The 23,760-nt window shown below is 43.4% G+C and overlaps 3 protein-coding genes across 8 annotated transcripts in view; all 3 read right to left on the bottom strand.

The window, feature by feature from the left end:
• LOC118361003 (choline O-acetyltransferase) overlaps positions 1 to 5,781 on the bottom strand; it is a 73,321-nt gene extending 67,540 nt beyond the window's left edge. Inside the window, exons 1-3 of the mRNA XM_052473010.1 lie at positions 5,522 to 5,781; positions 5,045 to 5,153; positions 2,537 to 2,728 (exon numbers count right to left, since the gene is read on the bottom strand). Of these exons, the coding sequence (XP_052328970.1) occupies positions 2,537 to 2,728; positions 5,045 to 5,092 (240 nt within the window). The 5' untranslated portion in view covers positions 5,093 to 5,153; positions 5,522 to 5,781. The remainder of the gene's footprint in view (positions 1 to 2,536; positions 2,729 to 5,044; positions 5,154 to 5,521) is intronic.
• Positions 5,782 to 6,947: 1,166 nt separating this feature from the next.
• On the bottom strand, positions 6,948 to 10,299 carry LOC118361474 (probable vesicular acetylcholine transporter-B). The gene has a single exon (XM_035741444.2). It carries the CDS (start codon positions 9,416 to 9,418, stop codon positions 7,823 to 7,825), a length of 1,596 nt encoding a protein of 531 aa, XP_035597337.1. The 5' UTR covers positions 9,419 to 10,299; the 3' UTR covers positions 6,948 to 7,822.
• Positions 10,300 to 11,741: 1,442 nt separating this feature from the next.
• The window catches only part of LOC118397241 (C-Jun-amino-terminal kinase-interacting protein 4-like), a 68,567-nt gene continuing 56,548 nt past the window's right edge, over positions 11,742 to 23,760 (bottom strand). For 3 of the 6 annotated variants that reach the window (XM_052472990.1, XM_052472954.1, XM_035791826.2), the window contains 16 exons: positions 23,612 to 23,668; positions 21,240 to 21,419; positions 20,907 to 21,039; positions 20,710 to 20,805; positions 19,205 to 19,372; positions 18,881 to 19,052; positions 18,520 to 18,735; positions 17,714 to 17,882; positions 17,513 to 17,641; positions 17,278 to 17,426; positions 16,876 to 17,024; positions 15,339 to 15,510; positions 15,024 to 15,137; positions 14,703 to 14,876; positions 14,490 to 14,627; positions 11,742 to 14,368 (listed from right to left, as the gene is read on the bottom strand). In XM_052472990.1, coding sequence (XP_052328950.1) covers positions 14,247 to 14,368; positions 14,490 to 14,627; positions 14,703 to 14,876; positions 15,024 to 15,137; positions 15,339 to 15,510; positions 16,876 to 17,024; positions 17,278 to 17,426; positions 17,513 to 17,641; positions 17,714 to 17,882; positions 18,520 to 18,735; positions 18,881 to 19,052; positions 19,205 to 19,372; positions 20,710 to 20,805; positions 20,907 to 21,039; positions 21,240 to 21,419; positions 23,612 to 23,668 — 2,338 coding nt within the window. In that variant the 3' untranslated portion in view covers positions 11,742 to 14,246. Of the gene's footprint in view, positions 14,369 to 14,489; positions 14,628 to 14,702; positions 14,877 to 15,023; positions 15,138 to 15,338; positions 15,511 to 16,875; positions 17,025 to 17,277; positions 17,427 to 17,512; positions 17,642 to 17,713; positions 17,883 to 18,519; positions 18,736 to 18,880; positions 19,053 to 19,204; positions 19,373 to 20,709; positions 20,806 to 20,906; positions 21,040 to 21,239; positions 21,422 to 23,610; positions 23,669 to 23,760 lie in introns of all 6 variants that reach the window. The other 3 variants (XM_052472975.1, XM_035791807.2, XM_052472986.1) reach the window with 1 other exon arrangement.

Here is a 23,760-nt window from a genome sequence, read left to right as displayed (position 1 = left end):
ACAGGAGGAGAGGAGGTGAGAGGCTGCAGCAGCAGGAGTGGGAGTTTGATAGATATCAGAGAGAAAGAGAGGACAAAAAGACTACAGGAGGAGAGGAGGTGAGAGGCTGCAGCAGCAGGAGTGGGAGTTTGATAGATATCAGAGAGAAAGAGAGGACAAAAAAAACTACAGGAGGAGAGGAGGTAAGAGGCTGCAGCAGCAGGAGTGGGAGTGTGATAGAGAACAGAGAGAAAGAGAGGACAAAAAGACTACAGGAGGAGAGGAGGTGAGCGGCTGCAGCAGCAGGAGTGGGAGTTTGATAGATATCAGAGAGAAAGAGAGGACAAAAAGACTACAGGAGGTGAGAGGCTGCAGCAGCAGGAGTGGGAGTTTGATAGAGAACAGAGAGAAAGCGAGGACAAAAAGACTACAGGAGTAGAGGAGGTGAGAGGCTGCAGCAGGAGGAGTGGGAGTTTGATAGAGAACAGAGAGAAAGAGAGGACAAAAAGACTACAGGAGGAGAGAAGGAGAGAGGCTGCATCAGGAGGAGTGGGAGTTTGATAGAGAACAAAGAAAAAGAGAGGACAAAAAGACTACAGGATGAGAGAAGGAGAGAGGCTGCATCAGGAGGAGTGGGAGTTTGATAGAGAACAAAGAGAAAGAGAGGACAAAATAACTCGAGGAGGAGAGAGGCTGTGGCGGAGGAGTGGGAGTTTGATAGATATCAGAAAGCTACTTTAATTCAGGACTGACTGATCATCTAAGTGGCCAGTGATGGATCGGTCCTGCAGACACCAAGTGGCAGATCTGATAGATCTATGGCCACAGCTTTAGTTCTTTCCTCCTTCCGTTGCCAGCTGTTATTGATGGTCCAAGTGTATTGGGCCATTTATGAAGTTGATAGTGTCTTCAATCACAGTGTGGAGACTCTACAGTCTTTATGGACAGGTCTCCAATGGGTTATCAAAGGAGATTGTTTAGCTTTCCGTTATCGACACACTCCTGATATATCACACCTTTAGGTCGTGTTTACTTCTACTTGTGCTCTACAATGTTTCAACCTGAAGTGATGTCGAAGTATACTGTACACTCTTAGAAAAAAGTCTCCCAGTGTCTGGTGGAAAGCAGACTGAACCAGGTTTTCCTATAAGATTTAGCCTTTGCTTAGCTCCAGTCAGTATTTTTTTTAATCCTGAAAAAACTCCCCAGTCCATAAGGATTACAAACATACCCATTACATGATGCAGCCACCACTTTGCTTGAAAATATGGAGAGTGGTACTCAGTAATGTGTTGTCTTGGATTTGCCCCAAACATAACACTTTGTATTCAGGACAAAAATTCAGTATTACTTTCATGCCTTGTTGCAAACAGGATGAATGTTTTGGAATATTTTATTCTGTACAGCCTTCCTTCTTTTCACTCTGTCAATTAGGTTAGTATTGTGGAGTATCTACGATGTTGTTGATCCATCCTCAGTTTTCTCCTATCACAGCCATTAAACTCTGTAACTGTTTTAAAGTCACCATTGGCCTCATGGTAAAATCCCTGAGAGGTTTCCTTCCTCTTCGGCAACTGAGTTAGGAAGGACACCTTTATCTTTCTAGTGACTGGCTGTATTGATACACCATCCAAAGTGTAATTAATAACTTCACCATGCTCAAAGGGATATTCAATGTCTGCTTATTTTTTATTTGTTTTACTCATCTCTGCGAAGCATTGGAAAAGCTTCCTGGTCTTTGTGATTGAATCTATGTTTTAAATTCACTGCTCGACTGAGGGACATTACAGATAATTGTATATCTGGGGTACAGAGAGAGATGAGGTAGTCATTAAAAAATTATGTTAAACACTATTATTGTCCTGCAACTTCTTCTGTGACTTGTTAAGCACATTTTTACGCCTGAAAGTATTTAGGCTTGCAATAACAAAGGGGTTGAATACTTATTGACCCAAGACATTTCAGAATTTTCTTTTTTAATTCATTTGGAAACATTTGGAAAAACATCATTCAACTTTGACATTATGGGGTATTGGGTATAGGTTAGTGACATTAAATCTAAATGTAATCCATTTTAAATTCAGCCTGTAACATAACAAAATATGGAAAAAGTCAAGGGGTGTAAATACTTTCTGAAGGAACTGTACATGGAACCCAAAGGGGTTCCACCTGGAACCAAAAGGGTTCTACCTGGAACTAAAAGAGTTCTAATTGCAACAAAAAAGATAGCACCATTTTTTCAAGGAGTGTAGAAGTACAAGGGTATACTACTTTGCATGCTTCACACATGTGGGAACTAAAAGGTATCCCATCCCACACCAAATCTGACTTCTGTTTCAAAACAATAGAAACCTAACAAGGATCACACTCCCACAGTGGCTAACAGAATGTATAAGGAGTCATGTTTACATTTACTAGAGGGTCTTGTCTGCGTCCCAAATGACACCTTATTCCCTATAGTGCACACTACCTTTGACCAGAGCCCTTGCACTATATAAGCAATAGGGTGCCATTTGGGACACAGTGCTTGCCTGAGGGAGGGAGGGAGGGAGTTTACCCAGTTGTATGTCTTGTCACTCCTCTCCAGTAGTTTCTTCTGCAGCAGCTCTCCAGTGCCGCCTGGCTCTCCAAACTTCACCACGATGGCTTTAGTCTTCTGATATTGTTCCTCCTTCACCAGGTGTTTCATACAGCTCAGGTACATGTCCAGAGTCTGTTTCAGGGGTGGGACAGGCACCTTGGGCAGGACCTAACATTGTGAGATCAATCAATCAATCACACCCTCTGTAATGGTTGGATTGGGATAAATATTGACTCAATGATGCTGCACCCAAAAGGACAAAATGTGTTCATCATTATAAGGAAGCTTTTTTCCTGCCTGTAGGCATGTATTCATTCGTCTGAACATTAAAATACCTCATTTTCTTCATGAAGTTTCTCTTTAAAGCTTGTATTCTTAGAACCTGAGTGAATTATTCATTCGAACTGCTTGAAGCCAAGTCGAGAATTAATTTTACAGTGCCCTGTGGGATACGAAAACGCTCCTTTTGATCGAAACAGCTATGGTTATTTTATATTGAATAAAATGCTAATGGGAAGTGCTGTATATGGAGTGGGAGTAAGTGTGTTGAGTGTTGACTAATTATTTGTCCCAATTTGGCCTGATATGTTTGAATCAGTTCTGTCATTCTGGCCAGTGTAACTTGTGAGAATGGGTTAACTATACACTAAAATAAAAGGGTTATATATAGTGCCAAATAAGGGTTAATATGGCTTGTAACCACAGTGAAACCCTTTTTGGTGCTATATAGAACACTTATGGAGAATGGTTCTGTAAATAATGTTTTCAATCTGAAATGTTCTTTGAAGAACAATACAGGGTTTTTAATTAGGGCTTAATAGCCATAATGCATTGTTAAACTTCCGCAAGCCTTTATTACTGTTTTTATTGATGGGTTGAATAAAGTGTGCCAGCATTCAGTCAACCGTTCTCATTTGACACAAGGCCATATCTGAGTCTTTAAAAAGACACAATCACTGGCCATAGGCATAAGTGATATATTATAATACAACACAACATATTAAATAAACTGGAATGACACTCTCACTCACGGTTGCACAAAAAGAACTGTGCGCAAACCACGCCCCAACATATTCTAATGAACCAACTGCCCTACATCATCACTAAAAGAGGAGAGAACCCTTATCTGAACTGCAAATAACCATTGAAGGGCTCGAAGGGATTATTTGGGTTATTATGGTTCCACATAGAACCATCACCCTTCCCAAAGACCTTTGAGGAACCCTTGTTTTTAGTGTGTAAATCAAATGTGAAATAGGTATGATTGAATGGATATGTTGGTGATATTTTACCTTAGAATTAGCCCCAAGCGAATGGCCACTCTTGGGCGAGATCCATTAGAATCGTATCGTTCTGAATTCAATTTTGTTTAATTAATTGATCCCCAGTGGGCAATTGACGTGTCACACCACGGGCGTGTGCTTCGTTCATATTCGCCGTAACCTAAACCAATGGTGCTGTGTAAATTCTAGTAGCATATAGCTAAAGTGCTCTGGCAACAGAAACGTGAATTGTTGAGACGTTTGACTTCCCGGATTACTTCTCTGTATTCTTTACAATTCGCAGAATGTGTATATCTTCCAACAACAACAAAACGCCTTGATAAATTGGCTTTTACATTATAAAAGTTTAGACAGAGAACAATCATTTGGGCGCAAGTATCACGGCTTCCAAAGCTCTGTGTTGGATCATACATTTGCATTACATCAAATCTGAGAGTGTATTTTAATTTACCAGTGTAATAAAAGTCTTCTTGTTCTCTAGTTTCTGCCCCTAGCGGTCAGTGCAAGGACACAGCGTTTCAGCATCCATGTTATTTTCAGCCCCATAGGCAGCGCCTGTACCTGTTACACTTGGAATAGCTTTCAAGCTTGTTGCTGCATATTTTTTCTATTGATAATCAGTGCGTTAGTTCTGCAAGACACTTATGAAAATCACTTCTCATGACAATTTGTTAAGAAATAGAACAAGTAAGAAGCCAATTTGTATCAATAAGTGCATACTTTGGAAAACAATTAAGGCTACAAAAAGGACTGTGGTACATGTCAAGGTAAGAAACGAATTCCCTAAAATAGTGTCTCAGCAATGGTATTTTGTCAGTCACAAGCAACATTGTGATAAAACAGCAACAATGTAAACTGAGTGAAACAAGTAAAGCAAGCAGATTTTAGATTATGCTAATTATCCACCAATAAATGACTATCGATTCAGTTATTGTTACTCACTTCTGCAACGACCTGAATAACATAGACCTATTACAATTCACCTTATAATGTTGTCCGATAAAGCCTACATTTTCATAATATGCCCGTATAGATAAAGCAAAGATTTGTTTTAGAAATAGTTGATAGCAAGTTACAGCCAGACACAATCCTTATTAAACAATTCATTACCCTCAGTGTTTTAAACAATTTGAAAGTATCGATTTAGTGCATAAAGAATATTAGTATATCGATATATATATATAACCTAAGACTTTCATACATAGCTTTCCCTTCGGCCTTTCGGCGGCTCTCTCTCCAGGATAGGCATGTTGTTATCCAGCCAGTCAGGAGGAATTCAAACTCACAAGAGTTGGTTGAAGTTCAGCCTTCTGCATGAAGCCGGTACATCCAAATAATTAAAAACAAAGGAAAAAATGGATTACTTTAAAATAGGATTGCTACGTTATAACTGTCACTGTCGAGTTCGTATTATAAATCGTATTATAAATTTAATTATAAAGCAAAATCGTATCACCAGGTTTTGATATGGTATGCATTAGTGTTAAATATAATGTATTATTGTATTCAGCATAGATAGATTATAGATACATAACCACAATCACAATCTATCCATAAGTATTAATAGAGGAGCTGTCTCCTTCCAAGTCATCCAAACTAAGCACATCGTGCACCTGTTAACTTACTGAACTAGGCATATTTGTGAATAATGAGGATAAGAGAAAAGATTTCCGCTTACCTGAGAAATTGATGTCTTCCTTCACTCCTCAAGAGGTCAAAAAGGTTTGCAACAAGATTAAATATTGTCCCGCGTACGTGCATAGAACTAACATAACTAAATCATTTGACGCGAACGCATGATCGTTCCCCATTATGTCTCACCCTTCATGATATTCACTCCTATCTCACACCGATTGCAAGGCTTTGACTTTTAAAGCGCGCTTGCTTAGTAAAGATGCTCTAGGTGTTTGTCTGTCTCTACCTACCCCGCAAGCAGCAAACTCCTCCCATCGAAATCTATTCGTGGAACATATTATTTGACAGCTTGGCTTGCTTCCCCTGCCCACCTCTGACAAAGTATGAAAATGATCTTGAGATTTTAGTAGCTACAATCCGGGTTAGCCCGTATGCCTTTATTGTTGAATTTAGAGTGTGTCTGGGGAAAGAAGGGGCTTTTTCTGAGTTTGAGAGCTGAAGATCAACGAATAGCTTGACTACCTACACTTGGTTGTGGAGAGAACAATATCGTTAGAACCGTTCTCCTTGTGGGGCGTCTGCTGCGAGCTTTCACAGCGCGTGTCAACTTTCAGAACCACGGACAGCGCTGAGCGCAAGCAAGTTGCACCATGACTTTACGCACCACCAAGTAGACGTTTACATGACGTTACAAGAACTAAATCATTCTTAAATTAAAAGAATACGGTTCGCATTTCTCTCTCTCTCTCTCTCTCTCTCTCTCTCTCTCTCTCTCTCTCTCTCTCTCTCTCTCTCTCTCTCTCTCTCTCTCTCTCTCTCTCTCTCTCTCTCTCTCTCTCTCTCTCTCTCTCTCTCTCTCTCTCTCTCTCTCTCTCTCTCTCTGCCCCTCTCACTCACACACCCATAAAACACGCACTCTCTCTCTCTGTTTCTGTTTCTCGTGCGTAAAGCTTTTGATGAATGATGTAATCTATAAACCCCACAGTGAAACGATCAGTTGGTTGAAGTATCATATTCAATACCCGTATTTCAAAAGGGCAAACTATTCGTTATCTTTACAGTATGGGTCGAATAACAATCCACCCCTGTAACTGTAATTTTCTCTCCAATCTCTGACTACAAAGCGTTTACACATAAATCAAAATTACGCACAGAAATTGTCATGTTTGTAATAGAGATTGTTAACTAATGTCTGTAACTAAACTGTTGATTCAACCAGGATCCGAAGGGGGCTTGTGTATTAACTTCATCGTCTTGTCTATTCTCTTCAACATAGGGATTGGGTGTAGGACAGACAACATTAAGGATTCCTATCCACCAGTTTATTTGGTAACATTGCTTGCTAGCGACCATTACGCACCTAATCAAACGCTATTCGTTTGATTCAGAACTGAACTAGTATGATTTAAAGATGATTTTATAATCTCACTATAAATAATTATGACACACACAAAACACGTTATATTTAAATACAATTTTATTATAACTATTATCGATATATTAACATATATGTGCTCAATTTAGGAAGTTGTTAATGAGCTATGACGGATAATCACTTCATTACGTTTTGACAATACACCGTTTCAACATACACGCATACATCACGCACACACTCAAATATGCATAGGCCCAAATACAATTGAATCATTTACTATGTAAATATCCACATATGTACAACACGCATTTGTTTATAATACACTACATTTCACGAAGAAAAACAAAAACATCACAAAAAGAAATGACAAAAATACAGAGGTCACAATTAGGCAACGTTTCGATATTAGATATGGAAAAGGAAAACAAAACAAAACAAAAGCAAAATACAAATGATAGTCAATATGTCAACGAAATTAAGAAAGAAAATCAATGGTTACCAGTACTAAAAAGGAGTTGTTGTTTTTTGCACAAAAGGCTAGTTGATGCGTTGGCAGTTGGACGTGTATTTATAATATCAATATAATCTTGTACATACATTTATCTATTTACTTTTTTACAATACTCTGCAGTAGTAATGCACACATAGTCAACTGTATTTGATAGACCTCTCACAATAGTACTCCATTTAGACGACCATAAGAAACAATACATACAGAGAAGACTTGTTCAATTACGATGAAATTAAATAACCTTCTGAAACGGGTCACACAAGTATGATTGGGTGATTGGGTATTTCTATATTGCACATGAGTATATTACAGAGTGAAGTGATTGTCTACCCTCTTTTGGCAGGTCCATAAGTCCTATCTCTCGAACTCTCAGTGTATTCGGGGACGTTCTAAGTTGTACTCCATTCTAGGTGTAGTTCTATGTTGCGATACAGTATTCTAGCTGTACTCTGAGTATTCTAACTGTACTCTGGACCAAAGGATTCCTCTGAAGAGGCACGTGTTTGTGCTCTAAACGGGTCAAACCCTCCATTCTCATCCACCACCACCACAGGCAAACAGTTCCCTGCCGAACTATAACCCTTCTTCTTGCCTTTCCGCTCCTCCATCTTCATGGTATCATACAGACCCTCGGGTTCATCATCGTCCACCAACAGGTTATCTCTCTCGGAGTAGGACGGCTTCATTTGGCACACATTACGGAGCAGCAGAAGCGCCGGTGCGTACAGGACATTGACGAGGCCCATGCCCAGGTTGAGTTGGACAAACCCATAGTTGTGCACTATATTCCCCGCCACGATAGGACCCATGGCATACGCGACAGAATAGGAGATGTCAGCTAAAGCGTAGACGCTGCCGTACACGGACACATGACGCACGTCGACCAGAAAGGCAAGTGTTGGCAACAGGGCAGTGTCCACGAGAGCAATGCCGAAACATATGCCGCATAACGGGGCGATTAACTGGCCGAATGTTTTGCATGCTGGGACGGTGCATGAGCTGGCCCCGATAATGACCATGCCCAAGGCTCCATAGAACCACTGCAGGTTGGGGTACTTAGAAGCCAGTTTGACGGTCATGTAGACACCCAGAACATGTGGAAAGAAAGCAGGTAGCCAACATAATCCCATTTCCCACTTAGTTGAATGCATGGTGCTCTCCATCCAGTTGGCTATGGTGGGCTCCAGAAAGGCCAGGGGGATATTGCACACTGTTAGGGCACCTGCCACGACAGCTATGTAGGGGTCAACCATTAGTTTGTAGATGGGGGTACCCACCGGCATATTGTCTCTAGTCCTGTTCGAGAACGGCTTGATCACGGTCAAGAGCAGAATCCCGTCTATAAGGCAAACAACGGCGAGAACGATAAACGGTACTCGTTTACCGGCAAACTCGTACAGGATACCCCCGAAGGGAGGTGCTACCAGGCTACCGAAAGAGATGAACGCCAGGGCGATACCAAGGGCTTTACTTCTCTCCGATTCTTCGGTGTATTTATCTGCTATCATGGCAATTCCTGAGGTGTCGGCGAAAGCTGAGCCCAGACCTTGCAAACTACGTGCAAAAAATAGCGTCGCGTAGTTCTCAGCGAAAGCAAATATACATGTGGAAAAGAACATGACGGTTAGTCCTATCAGGAGTGGAATGTCGTATCCAACGCGGTCTATGAAAGTTCCTGACAAAGGGTTCACCAAGAGCTGCAAGATAGCCTTGGACGCAAAAAGTACTCCTATTTGGACGTCTAAATTGTCCCTGTTGCTTTTAGCTTGGGCTGAGCTCATTGTGCTGTTGATTGAAGAATTAGGATGTATAACTACGTGGACGTGCTCTGCTTGCTCAAGCTCTAAATCAGCAAGGTAGTCGGGAATAATCGGGACTATAACCATATAGAGCATATTGTCTAGAAGAAGAGCCACGCAGACGATCACTAAAATGATCCGTCTTTGATGGTCCGGGGCTTTCATTGCGTTGCCAAACTGTTTCGTTCTTTCTCCCATCTCGGACAGTTTTACAGCGGCTGATTTGGCCAGCCCGGAGGACCCCCCTGTATCCATGATGATCTGCTATTATTGTTGTTGTCAATACAAAACAGCAGTTGTTGTTTTATTTTCCTCTGCTCTCTGCTGCTATTCTGATATCTCAGCAAGACAGATAATACTGTCCCTGTACATTTATGTAGCTGTTTTTTAGTTCACTTACGCAATGCGAAAGAAAAAGGCGCAGCAGGCTTAGAACTTTTCTCCTTGTGATTTTCTGACAGCGCGCGAGGCTGCTGGCTTCTTCCGCGGTTGGTGGATTTCTCAGCCTCAACTTGTTCTTGTTTCACTCCCTCGCGCTCACATTCGGTGCTGTTTCATGGTCTCGAGAAGTGATGCGGTGAAATATTGTGCTCTTCTCTACACGGTGTAGGACTTCAACCGCGAATACTCCATGTCAAGTTTCTATGGAACGTTTGTATAAGTTGTTTATGGAACTTGGGACCCCGGATATCTTCGATTCCAATGCTCATGCCTCGAATCACCTGTAGCACGTTTGTGTTCCGTTTTGAGATCACGAATGGTTTCGTTGCCATTGGCACGCATTGATTCGCAGGATTGTCGATATTTTGATTTTTTTTCTCTCTCTTTTACCAAGGGCTGTGACGCATCACCAGCTTACCCCCAAGTGGATCCTTTTCCAGTTGCGTCCTTTATGCTAATTCAGAAAATGGCAGTCCCTTAACCAATAAGAGTGAGCATCATCATGACGTCTCTAAACCTACACGATCGCGGGAAAACCCTCCCAGCAAGGTACACTGATTGACATTCCAGATGTATTGGCCCAAGTTATTAGCCTATTATTGGAGTTTTAATTTATCACTGTTTCTTTACAATTTCCTAATCATGTCGCTGCTCTTGCGTGTTGCTCTGGGATGATCGTGGCTATGGCACCCGGATTCGCGCCATCCCGAACGTTCTTATACTCAGCACCACAGCGGAGGGGACAGCTCCTGCCCAGTGCACAGTCAGACAGGCCAATGTACAATGATCATATCAGGACCATACCGTATTTCTCTACACAGCCTTTGTCAAATTAATATGAAGTATAATCTAAAACGCACACAATTTAAATAACTAGCCTACACTAGTTGCATGGGCTTCTGTTGACTATCACCTAAAATCGAAATTATTTGAAACATTCCCGGAAGTGTTAGAATTCTCAGGTAAAACGATCTCTGATCCCACGCCAGGTCAGGAATCCCAGTGTTACATGCACATAAAGCAAGCAAGTATTTTTTCTCTGCCATAGAGCATTGAGCTTGCATAGTAACTAAGTACTCCTGAAGAGGTTGACTATATACAAGACACTGGTGCTATCTAGTGGTCACTAAAACTACTACATGCTATACTATCGCTATACTCTATACCAGGGTTATTCAACTGCGACCCTACGAGGTTTAGAGCCTGCTGGTTTTCTGTTCTACCTGATAATTAATTGCACCCACCTGGTGTCTCTTGTCTAAATCAGTTCCCAAATTAGAGGGCAACAAATGAAAACACGTAGTGGTACTGGCTTCGATGTCCAGAGTTGAGTTTGAGTGCTATACAGGATGCAGCTGTGATTGTAGCAACCTCTTGGACACTGGTACCCGATTATCTCTGGTCCAGGGCGTTATAGGAGACTCACGATGAACCAGAGCTATGAGATACTATGTACAAAAAGTGCTGTAATTCTGAAATGGTTCACTCGATATGGATGAAAATACCCTCAAATTAAAGCATTTGTCACTGTGCCAATACTTTGAGCTCACTGCATGTATGCGTTTCTTAAATTTGAAAACAATGTATATTTCATGACGTCGATTTTAAACACACCTCATGCATTGGAAAGACCCAGGTCTGTTAACAAGCAGCTGACAGTGCTTCCAAAATTCTTGCAAAAAGCCAAAAGCAGAGGAGACACACAAGTTTCCCCCACAAGTCAGTTTAATTGATAGTGAAAATAATTAAAGGCTAAAGATATGCTGTATCAGTACATAGATAGGTGATGGATGAACTGTTATTGGGGACAACCAGTCACAGCAACACAAGTTGGGGGTGACGACCTTGACCTGTTCATCAACACAGGAATTGGAAGAAGTTGATCTTAGGCACTGACCTAAAGTCAGTTTCACATTTTACCTGAGCAGTAATGAAGGATTTTGTGAAGATACACTGGCCCCAGATCTGTGCCTAATGCCAACTTCTACCCAGTGCACGCAACCTCCAAACGGAGTGTACAAAAAATTAGGAACACCTCTTTCCATGACAGACTGACAAGGTGAATCCAGTTGAAAGCTTATTGACGCCACTTGTTAAAGCCACTTCAATTCAGTGTAGATGAAGGGGAGGAGACAGGTTAAAATACAATTTTTAATCCTCAAGACAATTGAGACATGGCTTGTGTATGTGTGGCATTCAGAGGATAAATGGGTAAGAATGGTTTATCATGCTCAGCAGTTTCCTGTGTGTATCACGATTGGTCCACCACCACCCAAAGAACATCCAGCAAACTTGACAACATTGGGATGCATTGGAGTCTACATGTATCCCTGTAGAACGTTTGATACCTTGAACAATCCATGCCAGACAAATTGAGGTTATTCTGAGGGCAAAAGGGGGTGCTACCCAATATTAGGAAGGTGTTTTTAATGTTTTGTACAAGCAGGGTAGTGTATAGCGCAGTAGTCTCTCTCTCTAATTCAACCATTCCAATTACAATCATTGTCAAAACAATAAACCCAAGCCATTTCAATGTTTCATATACAATTTATATTCATAGTCATATTTCATATGGTACAAAGTTACATTCTGAACTGCAAAGACTCTTTCATAGAAATAAATACTGAAATGGCTAAACTGCGATATGAAACGTCTCTTCTCCTGGAGAGCAGACAGACAGACAGACAGACCAGCAAAGGCAAAACACACGCCCTCGTTCACTCCTCATGACAGACACCGTAGTAACACTCACCAGCACAATCTGCGGGTACACAGACCAGACTCCGGCAGTGTGTGTCAAATGACACCGTACTCCCCATCTAGACGCAACCACAGATTAAATGACACCGTACTCCCCATCTAGACGCAACCACAGATTAAATGACACCGTACTCCCCATCTAGACGCAACCACAGATTAAATGACACCGTACTCCCCATCTAGACGCAACCACAGATTAAATGATACCGTACTCCCCATCTAGACGCAAACACAGATTAGGGTCGAAAAGACAAACATACAAAAAGTCAATAATAAAAATAGGCTTCAAATAGTCTCTGAACACTTCAGTATCATATCAACCTATCAGGAGGGATCCTGTTTGGTCAGAGATCAGTCACTCTGTCCCCTAGTGTACAAAAGGTAAAAGGAAGACGTTGCCCCGAGACGCTTATCTAATGTCAGTGTTGAGTTGTTCCTCCCCTAATTGTTCACGTTGGGATTTGCGGAGGGTAAATTGATCCTAGATCTGTGCCTATGTGTAACATCTACTCTCAGCATACAAAAGATTCCAGGTGCAGAGAAACCAGCTATTATACACAATCACATCTCTGCATTTGCAGAGATGGCTTAAAAATATATCTATCCATACACCACGAACCTTATAACAAAGGACGGTCTGTCAAAATGTTATTGTATCTACAGAGAGACGGGTTGAAAATACTGCTACAACACTGTACATTTACTTTATTCTGATCAACTGAAATCATTTTTCCTTTGGTAACATTCTTTCCCATAGGGATACATACTCCGTCACACTTCAAAAGTCCATAATGCAGTTAAACATTTCCTTTTTCTGCTTTTTAAAAAAAACTTTCAAACCTAAGGCAACAGTTGATTTTTGTAAAATGTCTGCAAGCTCTAGCTGATGGGAAGGAAGATGGGAGAGCAGGATGGGAGAGCAGCGGCCCAGAAACTAAAGTCAGAGACCCTGTTCAAACACACTTAAAGTGCAACCCTGCCTTCCTACCTACCTTCCGTGAGGTAATGAACTACTAATCTGTCTCAATCATCAATCCAACCCAGTTGTAATTACCCCTAGGAAGGGAGGATGCATTTTTAGGTATTGGAATAGGGTGATTCTCTGACCCTGCAGCTGCAGACATGATTGATCTGCGATCTATCAGGTTTTCCATAGACCATAGTCATGGAGAACAACACTGATCCTAAGTCCATAAAACTGACAATTGATTCAACTGTATTGCGTAAAATCAACATCCATGTTCTCACAAAATAAAATAAAAATGATCATGCAAGAAGAGCACACCTGTATCATTTAGGACACACACGATTGGCTCCATCGCTGGATTGTCCTGTAATACTTGCTTTCTTATTGGACATCATGCAGTTGATTTGGTTTTGCAGTTCAAACACCGACATTATTATTCTCCTGTGTACAGGTGTCTCGTACAGTTTCATAAAGTATTGTCTCCTCTGTTCCATCGGTCCTTTACTGAAAGGAAGCAAAGATGAGGACAGGGGTGTGGCCAAAGACTGAACCTGAACCTACATTGATTCCCACCAATCACCACGCAGTATTTGGACAAAGGGGTTGGTTGGACACTAGGCATACAATATAAAACCAAGTGTAAAACATGACCTAAGAAAATTAAATAAACAGAAATGATTTAGTTTTCAATAATAATAAAAATAATAATAATAATAATAATAGAAGAGCAACAGGCTTGTATCAAATTAAAAATTCAATACAATCAGTAAAATTACAAATTAAATAAAAAATAACCGTAAAACAAAAAGAAACATGCAGAGGAGTGAATCTGATTGGCCAGCTTTGTTCCTGCTTCGAGCAGGCTCCTCCCATTCTTCATCTCTGTGGCAGGGTTAGAGATCAAGGGTTAAAAGTTCAGGCCTGACTGCCCATGACCTGCCAGACGATCAGGTGACTCCTCTCAGCTTTAGCCAGGAAAGGCTGCAGCTTCAGAGTGTGCTCATCCAGTGGCTCCTCAGTTTCCCCAGCCTCGTCACCTACACACAGACAAACATTAAGCCACTTCAATTTATACAAATCTGTATGTTTTCATTCCCTGCCATATACGGACAGTACTTGTCAATTGATTGTCTGATAATACGGTCCTAGCCAACTCACCCATCCTGAAGTCAATGTATCCCTCTCCACCACTCAACACTAGAACAGACCTTTCCTGCTGTTGTTGAGGGTGCTCCTCTACCAACTTGTCACTCCCCACTTCTGCTGCTCCGCCAGCACCTGACGGGATCACCTGACCTGGGGGAGGGAGGACCTTCATCCAGTTAAAAGGCAGGAGGAGGAGAAGAAGAGAGGGAAGAGAAGTGAAATTACCTGGGACAGCCGTGAAGAACTTGACAGCATCTCGGTGACCATGGAAACAGAGCTGAGCGTGAGCCATGGAGCAGAAGGGTACAGAGGTTCCAGCTGTCACCTTGTCACTGTTCTCATCACCATACACACTGATTGTTCCACCAGGTTTACCTGGCCCCTCCGTCACCTTATTGGCTAGAGACCGAGCGAGAGAGAGATGAATCATTAAATAGAGAAAGGGTGAATAGATGGAGGGATGAGAGATAAATTAATAATTACATAGAGGAGAAAGAGATGGGCAAAGAGACGGCGATGAGAGTGAGATGCATTACTTCCCCTTACTGTCAGTGAGAGGTATAGAGATGATGACTCCATTGCCAGTGCCGACCCAGAGACGGTTACAGGACACCATGAGAGCTGTGATCCTGACAAACGAGAAGCCCAGCTTGCCCGTACCTGAGGGAGATCAACATGACTCATTATTAAGAAAATAAATAATGAAGTACGGGTCTATATTTCCTGTACGTGACTTGGGCTTTCTAACACCATGAATCCCTATTCCATATTAATCAGCTAACGAGGACACACAAACTCAAACAAGTTGCATTAGAAGCATAGAACACAACAACAGGTGTTTAAATGCCCTGGGTTCCTCACCCAGCATCTTGCTGACGTAGGGTTCTATGTCGACATCCTGCAGGTGTTGGTGTGTGTGGGCGTGGAACAGTCTCAGAGTAGAGTCCAGTCGGATCGACACCCAGATACCATCTCCATCCCACGCCAGCTGTCTCACCTGGCTCTCCTTACGGGGGTGGGCATCAAATGACTTCTATGGGGGGAGAGAGATGAGAGAGGATGGAAAAGGAGAGGAGGGTTACAACTATAATCTGTGGATGGTTAGACTTGTTTGTTCAGCATGCGAGTCAGTCCGTCTGAGCCTGTGTGTTCAGTACGCGAGTCTGTCCGCCTGAGCCTGTGTGTTTAGTATGCGAGTCAGTCCGCCTGAGCCTGTGTGTTTAGTATGCGAGTCAGTCCGCCTGAGCCTGTGTGTTTAGTATGAGAGTCAGTCCGTCTGAGACTGTGTTCAGTATGCGAGTCAGTCCGCCTGAGCCTGTGTGTTTAGTACCTGAGTCAGTCCGCCTGAGCCTGTGTGTTCAGTACGCGAGTCAGTCAGTCCGCCTGAGCCTGTGTGTTCAGTACGCGAGTCAGTCAGTCCGCCTGAGCCTGTGTGTTTAGTACGCGAGTCAGTCCGTCTGAGACTGTGTGTTCAGTATGCGAGTCAGTCCGTCTGAGACTGTGTGTTCAAGTATGCGAGTCAGTCCTCCTGAGCCTGTGTGTTTAGTATGCGAGTCAGTCCGTCTGAGCCTGTGTGTTCAGTACGCGAGTCAGTCCGCCTGAGCCTGTGTGTTTAGTATGCGAGTCAGTCCGTCTGAGCCTGTGTGTTTAGTATGCGAGTCAGTCCGTCTGAGACTGTGTTCAGTATGCGAGTCAGTCCGCCTGAGCCTGTGTGTTCAGTATGCGAGTCAGTCCTCCTGAGCCTGTGTGTTTAGTATGCGAGTCAGTCCTCCTGAGCCTGTGTGTTTAGTACGTGAGTCAGTCAGTCCGCCTGAGCCTGTGTGTTCAGTACGCGAGTCAGTCAGTCCGCCTGAGCCTGTGTGTTTAGTACGCGAGTCAGTCCGTCCGCCTGAGCCTGTGTGTTTAGTACGCGAGTCAGTCAGTCCGCCTGAGCCTGTGTGTTTAGTACGCGAGTCAGTCCGTCTGAGCCTGTGTGTTTAGTATGCGAGTCAGTCTGCCTGAGCCTGTGTGTTCAGTACGCGAGTCAGTCAGTCCGCCTGAGCCTGTGTTCAGTACGCGAGTCAGTCAGTCTGAGCCTGTGTGTTCAGTACGCGAGTCAGTCAGTCCGCCTGAGCCTGTGTGTTTAGTACGCGAGTCAGTCAGTCCGCTTGAGCCTGTGTGTTCAGTACGCGAGTCAGTCAGTCCGCCTGAGCCTGTGTGTTCAGTATGCGAGTCAGTCCGTCTGAGCCTGTGTTTAGAATGTGAGTCAGTCCGTCTGAGCCTGTGTGTTTAGAATGCGAGTCAGTCCATCTGAGCCTGTGTGTTTAGAATGCGAGTCAGTCCGTCTGAGCCTGTGTGTTTAGAATGCGAGTCAGTCCGTCTGAGCCTGCATGATTCCGTGTGTGTGTGTCAGACATGCCTCTATCTTCATGGCTTTGGGCTGGACAACGTAGATCTTGTTCCTGAAGCCACACCAGACCTTGTCGTGAACCACGGTCATACAGCGGATAGAGTGGTGGGGTCTGCCCAGGTCTAACAGGTGGTAGTTGGTCAGATCCCACTGACCATCTGGAGGGGAAGGGGTGGGGTTTAGCACCAGCATATACAGTGCATTCAGAAAGTATTCAGACCCCTTGACTTTTTCCACTGTTATGTTACAGCCTTATTCTAAAATGCATTAAATCTTTTATTTTTCCCACCCTCAATCTACACACAATACCCATAATGACAAAGCAAAAACAGGTGAATCCCAGGTGATTCAAGTAGATCAACGGACACACAAACAAATGTAAGAAAGCATATGGAAACACGTCAGCCTTACCCACTCCTCTGTGGAAGATAGCCAGTGTTCCATCAGCCAGAGACACCAACACTCTCCCCTTCACATGGACGATGCCCAGGACAGAGTCCTTCAGCTTTATAGAGTGGAGACACTTCCTCCACTGGGCCACTGACGAGTGCACGTACACACTGACACACACACACATTTGACTGATGAGATCAATATGAGATTGATAAACAGATCTGATTGATTAATTAGCAGATTGGCGTCTCACCATCCGTTCTGTGCCCCCAGCCACATGGTGGGTAAAACACTGCTCATCTTCTGGGCTTCTTCTCTCATCAGGTCCTGTTCCTCTGGGTTAGGGTTGGAGCTCACACCATCCTTTACCAGATCAGACTCCCTGAGAATGAAAACAGTATGTATAATGCGTGTTTGTGTGTGTGTTTTTGTTTGTCCGTGTGTTTGTCCATACCTCTGTGTGTAGTTGGCTGGCGACTTCCCAGGGCTAGTACTCTGAACACCCAGAGGGTCAGTGAAGACATGTTCAGTGTAGACTCCCCTCTGACTTAAGTCATGCTCCGGACCTGCGGGACCTGCACTGGCCTCTGTAGCTTCAGTAGCCTCCTCTGCAGCCTTGAAGTCTACACAGGGAGGAGGGAGAGAGAAGAAGAGTAGGCTACTTTTTAAATGGACCGGGAATCCCATTTGGGAACCAATAGCCCAAATCACATGTTTCTATAACCCTGTAGGGTAGACATAGCAATTCAGCGGATCATTCCATGGAGAAAGTGGGGTGAAAGGGTTTAGTTTAGAGGTCTTCACTGTTCCGAGTGGGCCTCGGAATATACCCGACAGTCGTAACTTGTCCCTCGGGACCGGGTCGGGTCCTGTTTGATTGTCATCGGGTCTCGGTCTACGTACCTACAGCTGACAGACTGAATGGACCTAACCACAGCTCTGCATAGACTATAGCATATTTATTTTATGCTAATAAGGTGAATGTATTAACTTACAGAAGGCCTAGTCGACATATAAAGACCTACTTGTTAACCAGTAGACCAACTTGGCTGATAAACATAACATTTTTGTCACTCTGGTCCAATTGGGTCTAGGTTCCATCCGGTCTGATTGTTCTCGGGTTCGTCCGGGTCCATGACCTCTTGTCGAGCTAGCAAACCCAGCAATCACCCACCTCTGGAACTAGCAAAGTATCCACCAACTCGGCACATCAGTCCAGTGTGACTAGATCAGTAGAAACTTCAGAGGGACGTCTCTTACCTGTGTCGGTCTCATTCTCTGGGCTTGCTGTCTGGGGGGTAGCCACCGCCACCTCAGTAGAGCAGCCAACCACATTGATCCCTGCCAGCACTCCAGCTTCGCCCCCTGAGCCACTACTGGTTATGCTGGCTTCGAGAGTCCCGCCCTCAGCACCTGACCCCGCCTCCGGGTTATGGGGTACCTCCTCCCCTGCCGGGTAGTCAGTCTCTCTGGCACCTGACACACGCAAGCACATATACACACAAGACCACCATATATAAACGTGTACAAACAAACATGTTATGGTTAGCTACAATCAAAATAAATATACGTATTTTGATGGGTCTTGAGTGCTCATATAAAAACGCACACAAACACAGACCTGGCACGCTGGCCATGCAGAGGACGTGGGAGTTACAGACTAAGAAGTTCTCCAGGGCGTTCCCAGGCTGGTTGGCGTCGATGACAATGACCTTCGTGGTGGCCTGAGTACTGGTACAGATCCAGACCAGAGAGGACAGCTCCTCCTGGTGATGCAGCTCCTTCTCCTGCTCCTACACCACACAAGTATTGTATGAGCGTGCCTGTATTGTATAAGCGTGCCTTTATTGTATGAGCGTGCCTGTATTGTATGAGCGTGCCTGTATTGTATGAGCGCATGTGTGTGTGAGTGTGCTGGCTGACCATATGTGTTGTGTATATGTACCTTCAGGTCCTGGTCTAGTTTGTCCAGACTGCTCTGTGATCCTGTCTTCCTGCAACGGCTCTCAGGACCAGAGCTGGTCAGGTCACTGTAGAACACACTGGCTCCTACTATTGACCCCCCGTCACGAGTCTTACCCCCTGACAGGTTCACACCTACAGCACACCACAGCTACGGGAGGGAGACACACAGTTAGCAATATGTCCCTATATATAGAGAGACATACAAGGTAAGAATAGGTGTACAGACCAGTTTGTGAGCGGAGCTGAGCGGTCCTTTCCTACTGCTCTGCTAAAAACCACTCATCGCTTATAGGAAGAGAAACTGCTGCTCCAAATTCCATTCATTTAAAATCACAATTGAACCAACACCCATCTATTTTTGTGACTACCCAGACCTACCATTTTGTTTTGAAGTATTGAAATCAAACCATATGACCTGAAGGAAAAGTATTTGAATAAACATGAAAAGATGAATGTAAGAAGTGCTCATCATTTCAAATAGGCTACATGTCATATTAAACAGCATATAAACTATCTAAAAAGGTCAGGAGCCAGACAGGGAGCTAGTTTAGAAAGTATTTCAAACTACAACCCAACATATTAAAAAATTATATTCTATAAATTGCAAATATATGCTGTGACTTACTTAGAATTCATTACAAATTAAACAAAAAATGCCTTATTAGGCTCAGTCTACAGTGCATTTGAATTCACTTTTAGAAACATGAGTTTGACCAGTCTGTGACTTCAGGCTCATGTGATGGTGCCTGGAGAACAGGTCAGCAGTGGAGAATACCCTCTAAGCACTTGCAGAGCCACTGGGGACGCTAAACACCTTTTGGGCCGTTCTTGCCAGGTTGGGCAGGAATGAGTTTATTGTTTTTGTAGGTAGGCCTAAAAGGATTTTAGGTAAAACAACCCTATCAAAACAGATAAAGCTCCTTGAAAGAGGTAATATGCCTGGCCTATTGGGACAAAATCAATGATGGCCTATTGTATAAATAATTGAACAAAAATCAACAAAACTTAGAGATCTGATTTTTAGTTTATAAATCATTTATAAATCATTTGCAACAATGACACAGCTAGCTACTCACCTCGTTCCTTTCTGTTAGTATGTACACATACTAAGTACTTTCGGGATACCAGTCTTTCCTGACCCCATAATGATTCTTTAGTTGTGGGCACTACATTACCACACGCCCTGCCCTCTCTTGTGCTTGGACCTTTTCATCTTTGTAAGTCACCTGATTTTGCACCTGTGTGTTTTATCAGTTTCATTATGAAAATATTTAGCATACTAGATGACAGAAACTAAAGCAAGGGCTATTAGCAGCACACAAATAAACTACAAATGCATGCTGGGCTGGGCATGCCCTGAGCTTGTGAAGTGAGCGCTACTGGAGCGGGCGAGAAGGCCGAAGCGCCAGCCTTTGGGAAACTCACTCCACGCTCCAGTCAAATTGGGCACGCTCCGCTCTAGCTCACATACTCTGGTATACACACCTTCATGGTAGCATCTTTCTCATCCAGTGGTCGGAGGTAGACCGGTACAGGTAGATTCTTCATCTTGTTCTCGGACGTCTGACCACCGTTGGCCACCTGTAAAATAAAATTGTGTGGTCAAAATACCTGGAGTCGCTTAACCTAACTTATATTAAAAGTCAGCCATATTAAGTAATCCACAAAGAGACTTGAACTACCTTGAAATTCTGTGGCAGGCTCCACCCATAGGCTTGTACCCGGCCGTCCTCTTCCTTCTCAACGTGGGCTTTCACCTGTCTGTACTGGGCTCTCTTCTGCTCCCTACGAGACACCATGTTGCCTGCCTCAGACCTGAACGGTTAGATGCATAAAAAAAAACTCCCATCTATTCTGGACACACAATCTGGCATAGATAGATAAATAAACAGAATAGATGGGGGCATGGAGGTGGGGCCAAAGGAGGATTAAATCCTCAATGAGTGAAAGGCTGCATTAATAATTGGGTGGATCATGAGTGAATGGAGAGATGAGTAGATGTCTCCAACACTCACTCCTCATTGAGGAAGTCGAAGGCCTTGCTCTTGTCACTGGGTAGCTGTTGCAGCGCTGCGCTCCTCTTCTTCACGGAGGGCTGGACCTGGGACGAGGGGGCGTTGTACTTTACATTGACTGGAGCCGCCTCCGCCGGCTTCTTAGCTGCTCCACCACTTGAACTGAACAACCGGCTGAAACTGGAGGACGGAGGGAGGGATGGAGAGAGGGATACAGGAATGGAGGGAGAAGGTAGAAAGAAAGAGCAGACAGAGACACATATAGAGGGGTGGACAAAGCAGCAGCGGCAGGGTTTAAGGGATAAATATTAAAATCAAGGGTTGATTTAAACCCCCCCACCCCCAAGACTACGCCAATGACCAAAAGAAGGGTTTAACAGCGAGCCAGTCTCCACTCAGCAATTTTACAGGGGTTGGGAGAGCAGGGAATGCATTGGTTAATACTGTAACATGAACCAGGCAGTTAGTATGTCAACACAGAACACAACAAAAGTTACAAACTATTACTGCTAATCCCAGCTCTAGACAACGCTTGTTAAGTAAGAGTGAGAAAAGGCTAGATCCAAAAATATCAGGATTCTTTCTGTTTAAGATCAAATATCTACAGTCCATCAGGTCAAAACAGACTTCATGACCTTCTCCATATAGCAGAAAATAGACTTCCCTTTTGGTAACAACCTCAGTCTGTCAATTCAGAAATCTGTCCAATCACAGATGGCATACTGCACCTGACTCTGGAATACAACCATCTATTCCACCGTATGCCCAGTTTCTCATCACAACCCCATCACACACACCCTCCCACATCCCAACACACCTCCTGCACACATATGACAAACAACAACAACCACAGGCATGATAACAGAGACAGAGGGACCAGAGGGCAACAGGAAAGACAAGGGATTTCTTCATCAATAAACATGCATTTAACATTTCACGCACACACCGCCTCTTCAACAAATAAATGCTTTACCCTCTGCCTAAAATATAAGTAAATTATTAGCCAGATGCATTACACCCCTCTCCAACAATACATGTCATTCATAAATTAACCACACACCATAGCCATTCCTACTGAAACTCAACAGGGAGAGCCTGTATTGGGAAATGGCTATTTACAAGACATTTAAGTTAAATACATTTCATATTCATACTAGGTACACACACCTTCTGTTTGTAGGTGAATCGTATTCAAAACTTTTGACAAAGAGGATAAGTGTTGGTTTTCCTTAGGAGTTTTCAAAAAATGTGAGCTCACTCCGACTTTAAATGAAAACAAAATGTCACTTGAAGTAAAAAGCCATTCCCTGATCAGGCAGGCACTCCCTGCATGTTTTGTTAATGTTGTTTGTTAAAAACCAGATTCAAGAAGACACTTAGCATGGCAAAGGTTTACCTACACGCTGGAGATCAAAACGCGATGTAAAAAAAATAAATATAATAAAGATAAAATTGAAAACAAAAAGGGGAAAACAGAATCAATGATGGTCAACAATCATCGTAGTGACTTTAGCTTCAGGTATGGTATGACACCTCTGAGATGAGGAGTGTACGGAGAAATACAAAGAGAATACAAAAAAAAGCAGCGACAAAAAAGAAAAGAGTAAAGAAAATTAGATAGAAAGGAGTGGTAGTAGAAAAGGGAGTGTTAGTAGAAAAGGGAGGGGTAATAGTAGGGAAAGGAGAGGTGGTGATAAAGGAGGGGTGGTGATAAAGGAGGGGTGGTGATAAAGGAGGGGTGGTGATAAAGGAGGGGTGGTGATAAAGGAGGGGTGGTGAAAAAGGAGGGGTGGTGATAAAGGAGGGGTGGTGATAAAGGAGGGGTGGTGATAAAGGAGGGGTGGTGATAAAGGAGGGGTGGTGATAAAGGAGGGGTGGTGAAAAAGGAGGGGTGGTGAAAAAGGAGGGGTGGTGAAAAAGGAGGGGTGGTGAAAAAGGAGGGGAAGTAGAAAAAGGAGGGGAAGTAGAAAAAGGAGGGGTAGTAGAAAAAGGAGGGGTAGTAGAAAAAGGAGGGGTAGTAGAAAAAGGAGGGGTGGTGAAAAAGGAGGGGTGGTGAAAAAGGAGGGGTAGTAGAAAAAGGAGGGGTAGTAGAAAAAGGAGGGGTAGTAGAAAAAGGAGGGGTAGTAGAAAAAGGAGGGGTAGTAGAAAAAGGAGGGGAAGTAGAAAAAGGAGGGGAAGTAGAAAAAGGAGGGGAAGTAGAAAAAGGAGGGGTAGTAGAAAAAGGAGGGGTAGTAGAAAAAGGAGTGGTAGTAGAAAAAGGAGTGAAGTGGTAGTAGGAAATGAGTGGAGTGGTAGTAGGAAAGGAGTGGTAGTAGGAAAGGAGTGGAGCGGTAGTAGGAAAGGAGTAATGGTGAAAAAGGAGGGAATCTCACAACTGCCAGATGCTGGATTTCTTCTTGTCTGCGGCGGCAGGGTTCTCTCTAGATGCTCTGAGGGAAGATAACAACATATTTCATGGAGTCATCACTATTCACCTGAGACAAAAACGATCTTGTTACTCAACTAGCTAGAGTCGCCAAAG

The sequence above is a fragment of the Oncorhynchus keta genome, chromosome 2 (assembly GCF_023373465.1).
Source record: "Oncorhynchus keta strain PuntledgeMale-10-30-2019 chromosome 2, Oket_V2, whole genome shotgun sequence".
NCBI lineage: Eukaryota > Metazoa > Chordata > Actinopteri > Salmoniformes > Salmonidae > Oncorhynchus > Oncorhynchus keta.
Note: the sequence above shows the minus strand (reverse complement) of the source record. Positions and strands in the feature narration are given on the sequence as shown.

Bases quoted from the DNA above. Each gene is read 5' to 3' on its own strand.
- LOC118361474 (XM_035741444.2), bottom strand. From the start codon at position 9,418: ATGGATACAGGGGGGTCCTCCGGGCTGGCCAAATCAGCCGCTGTAAAA.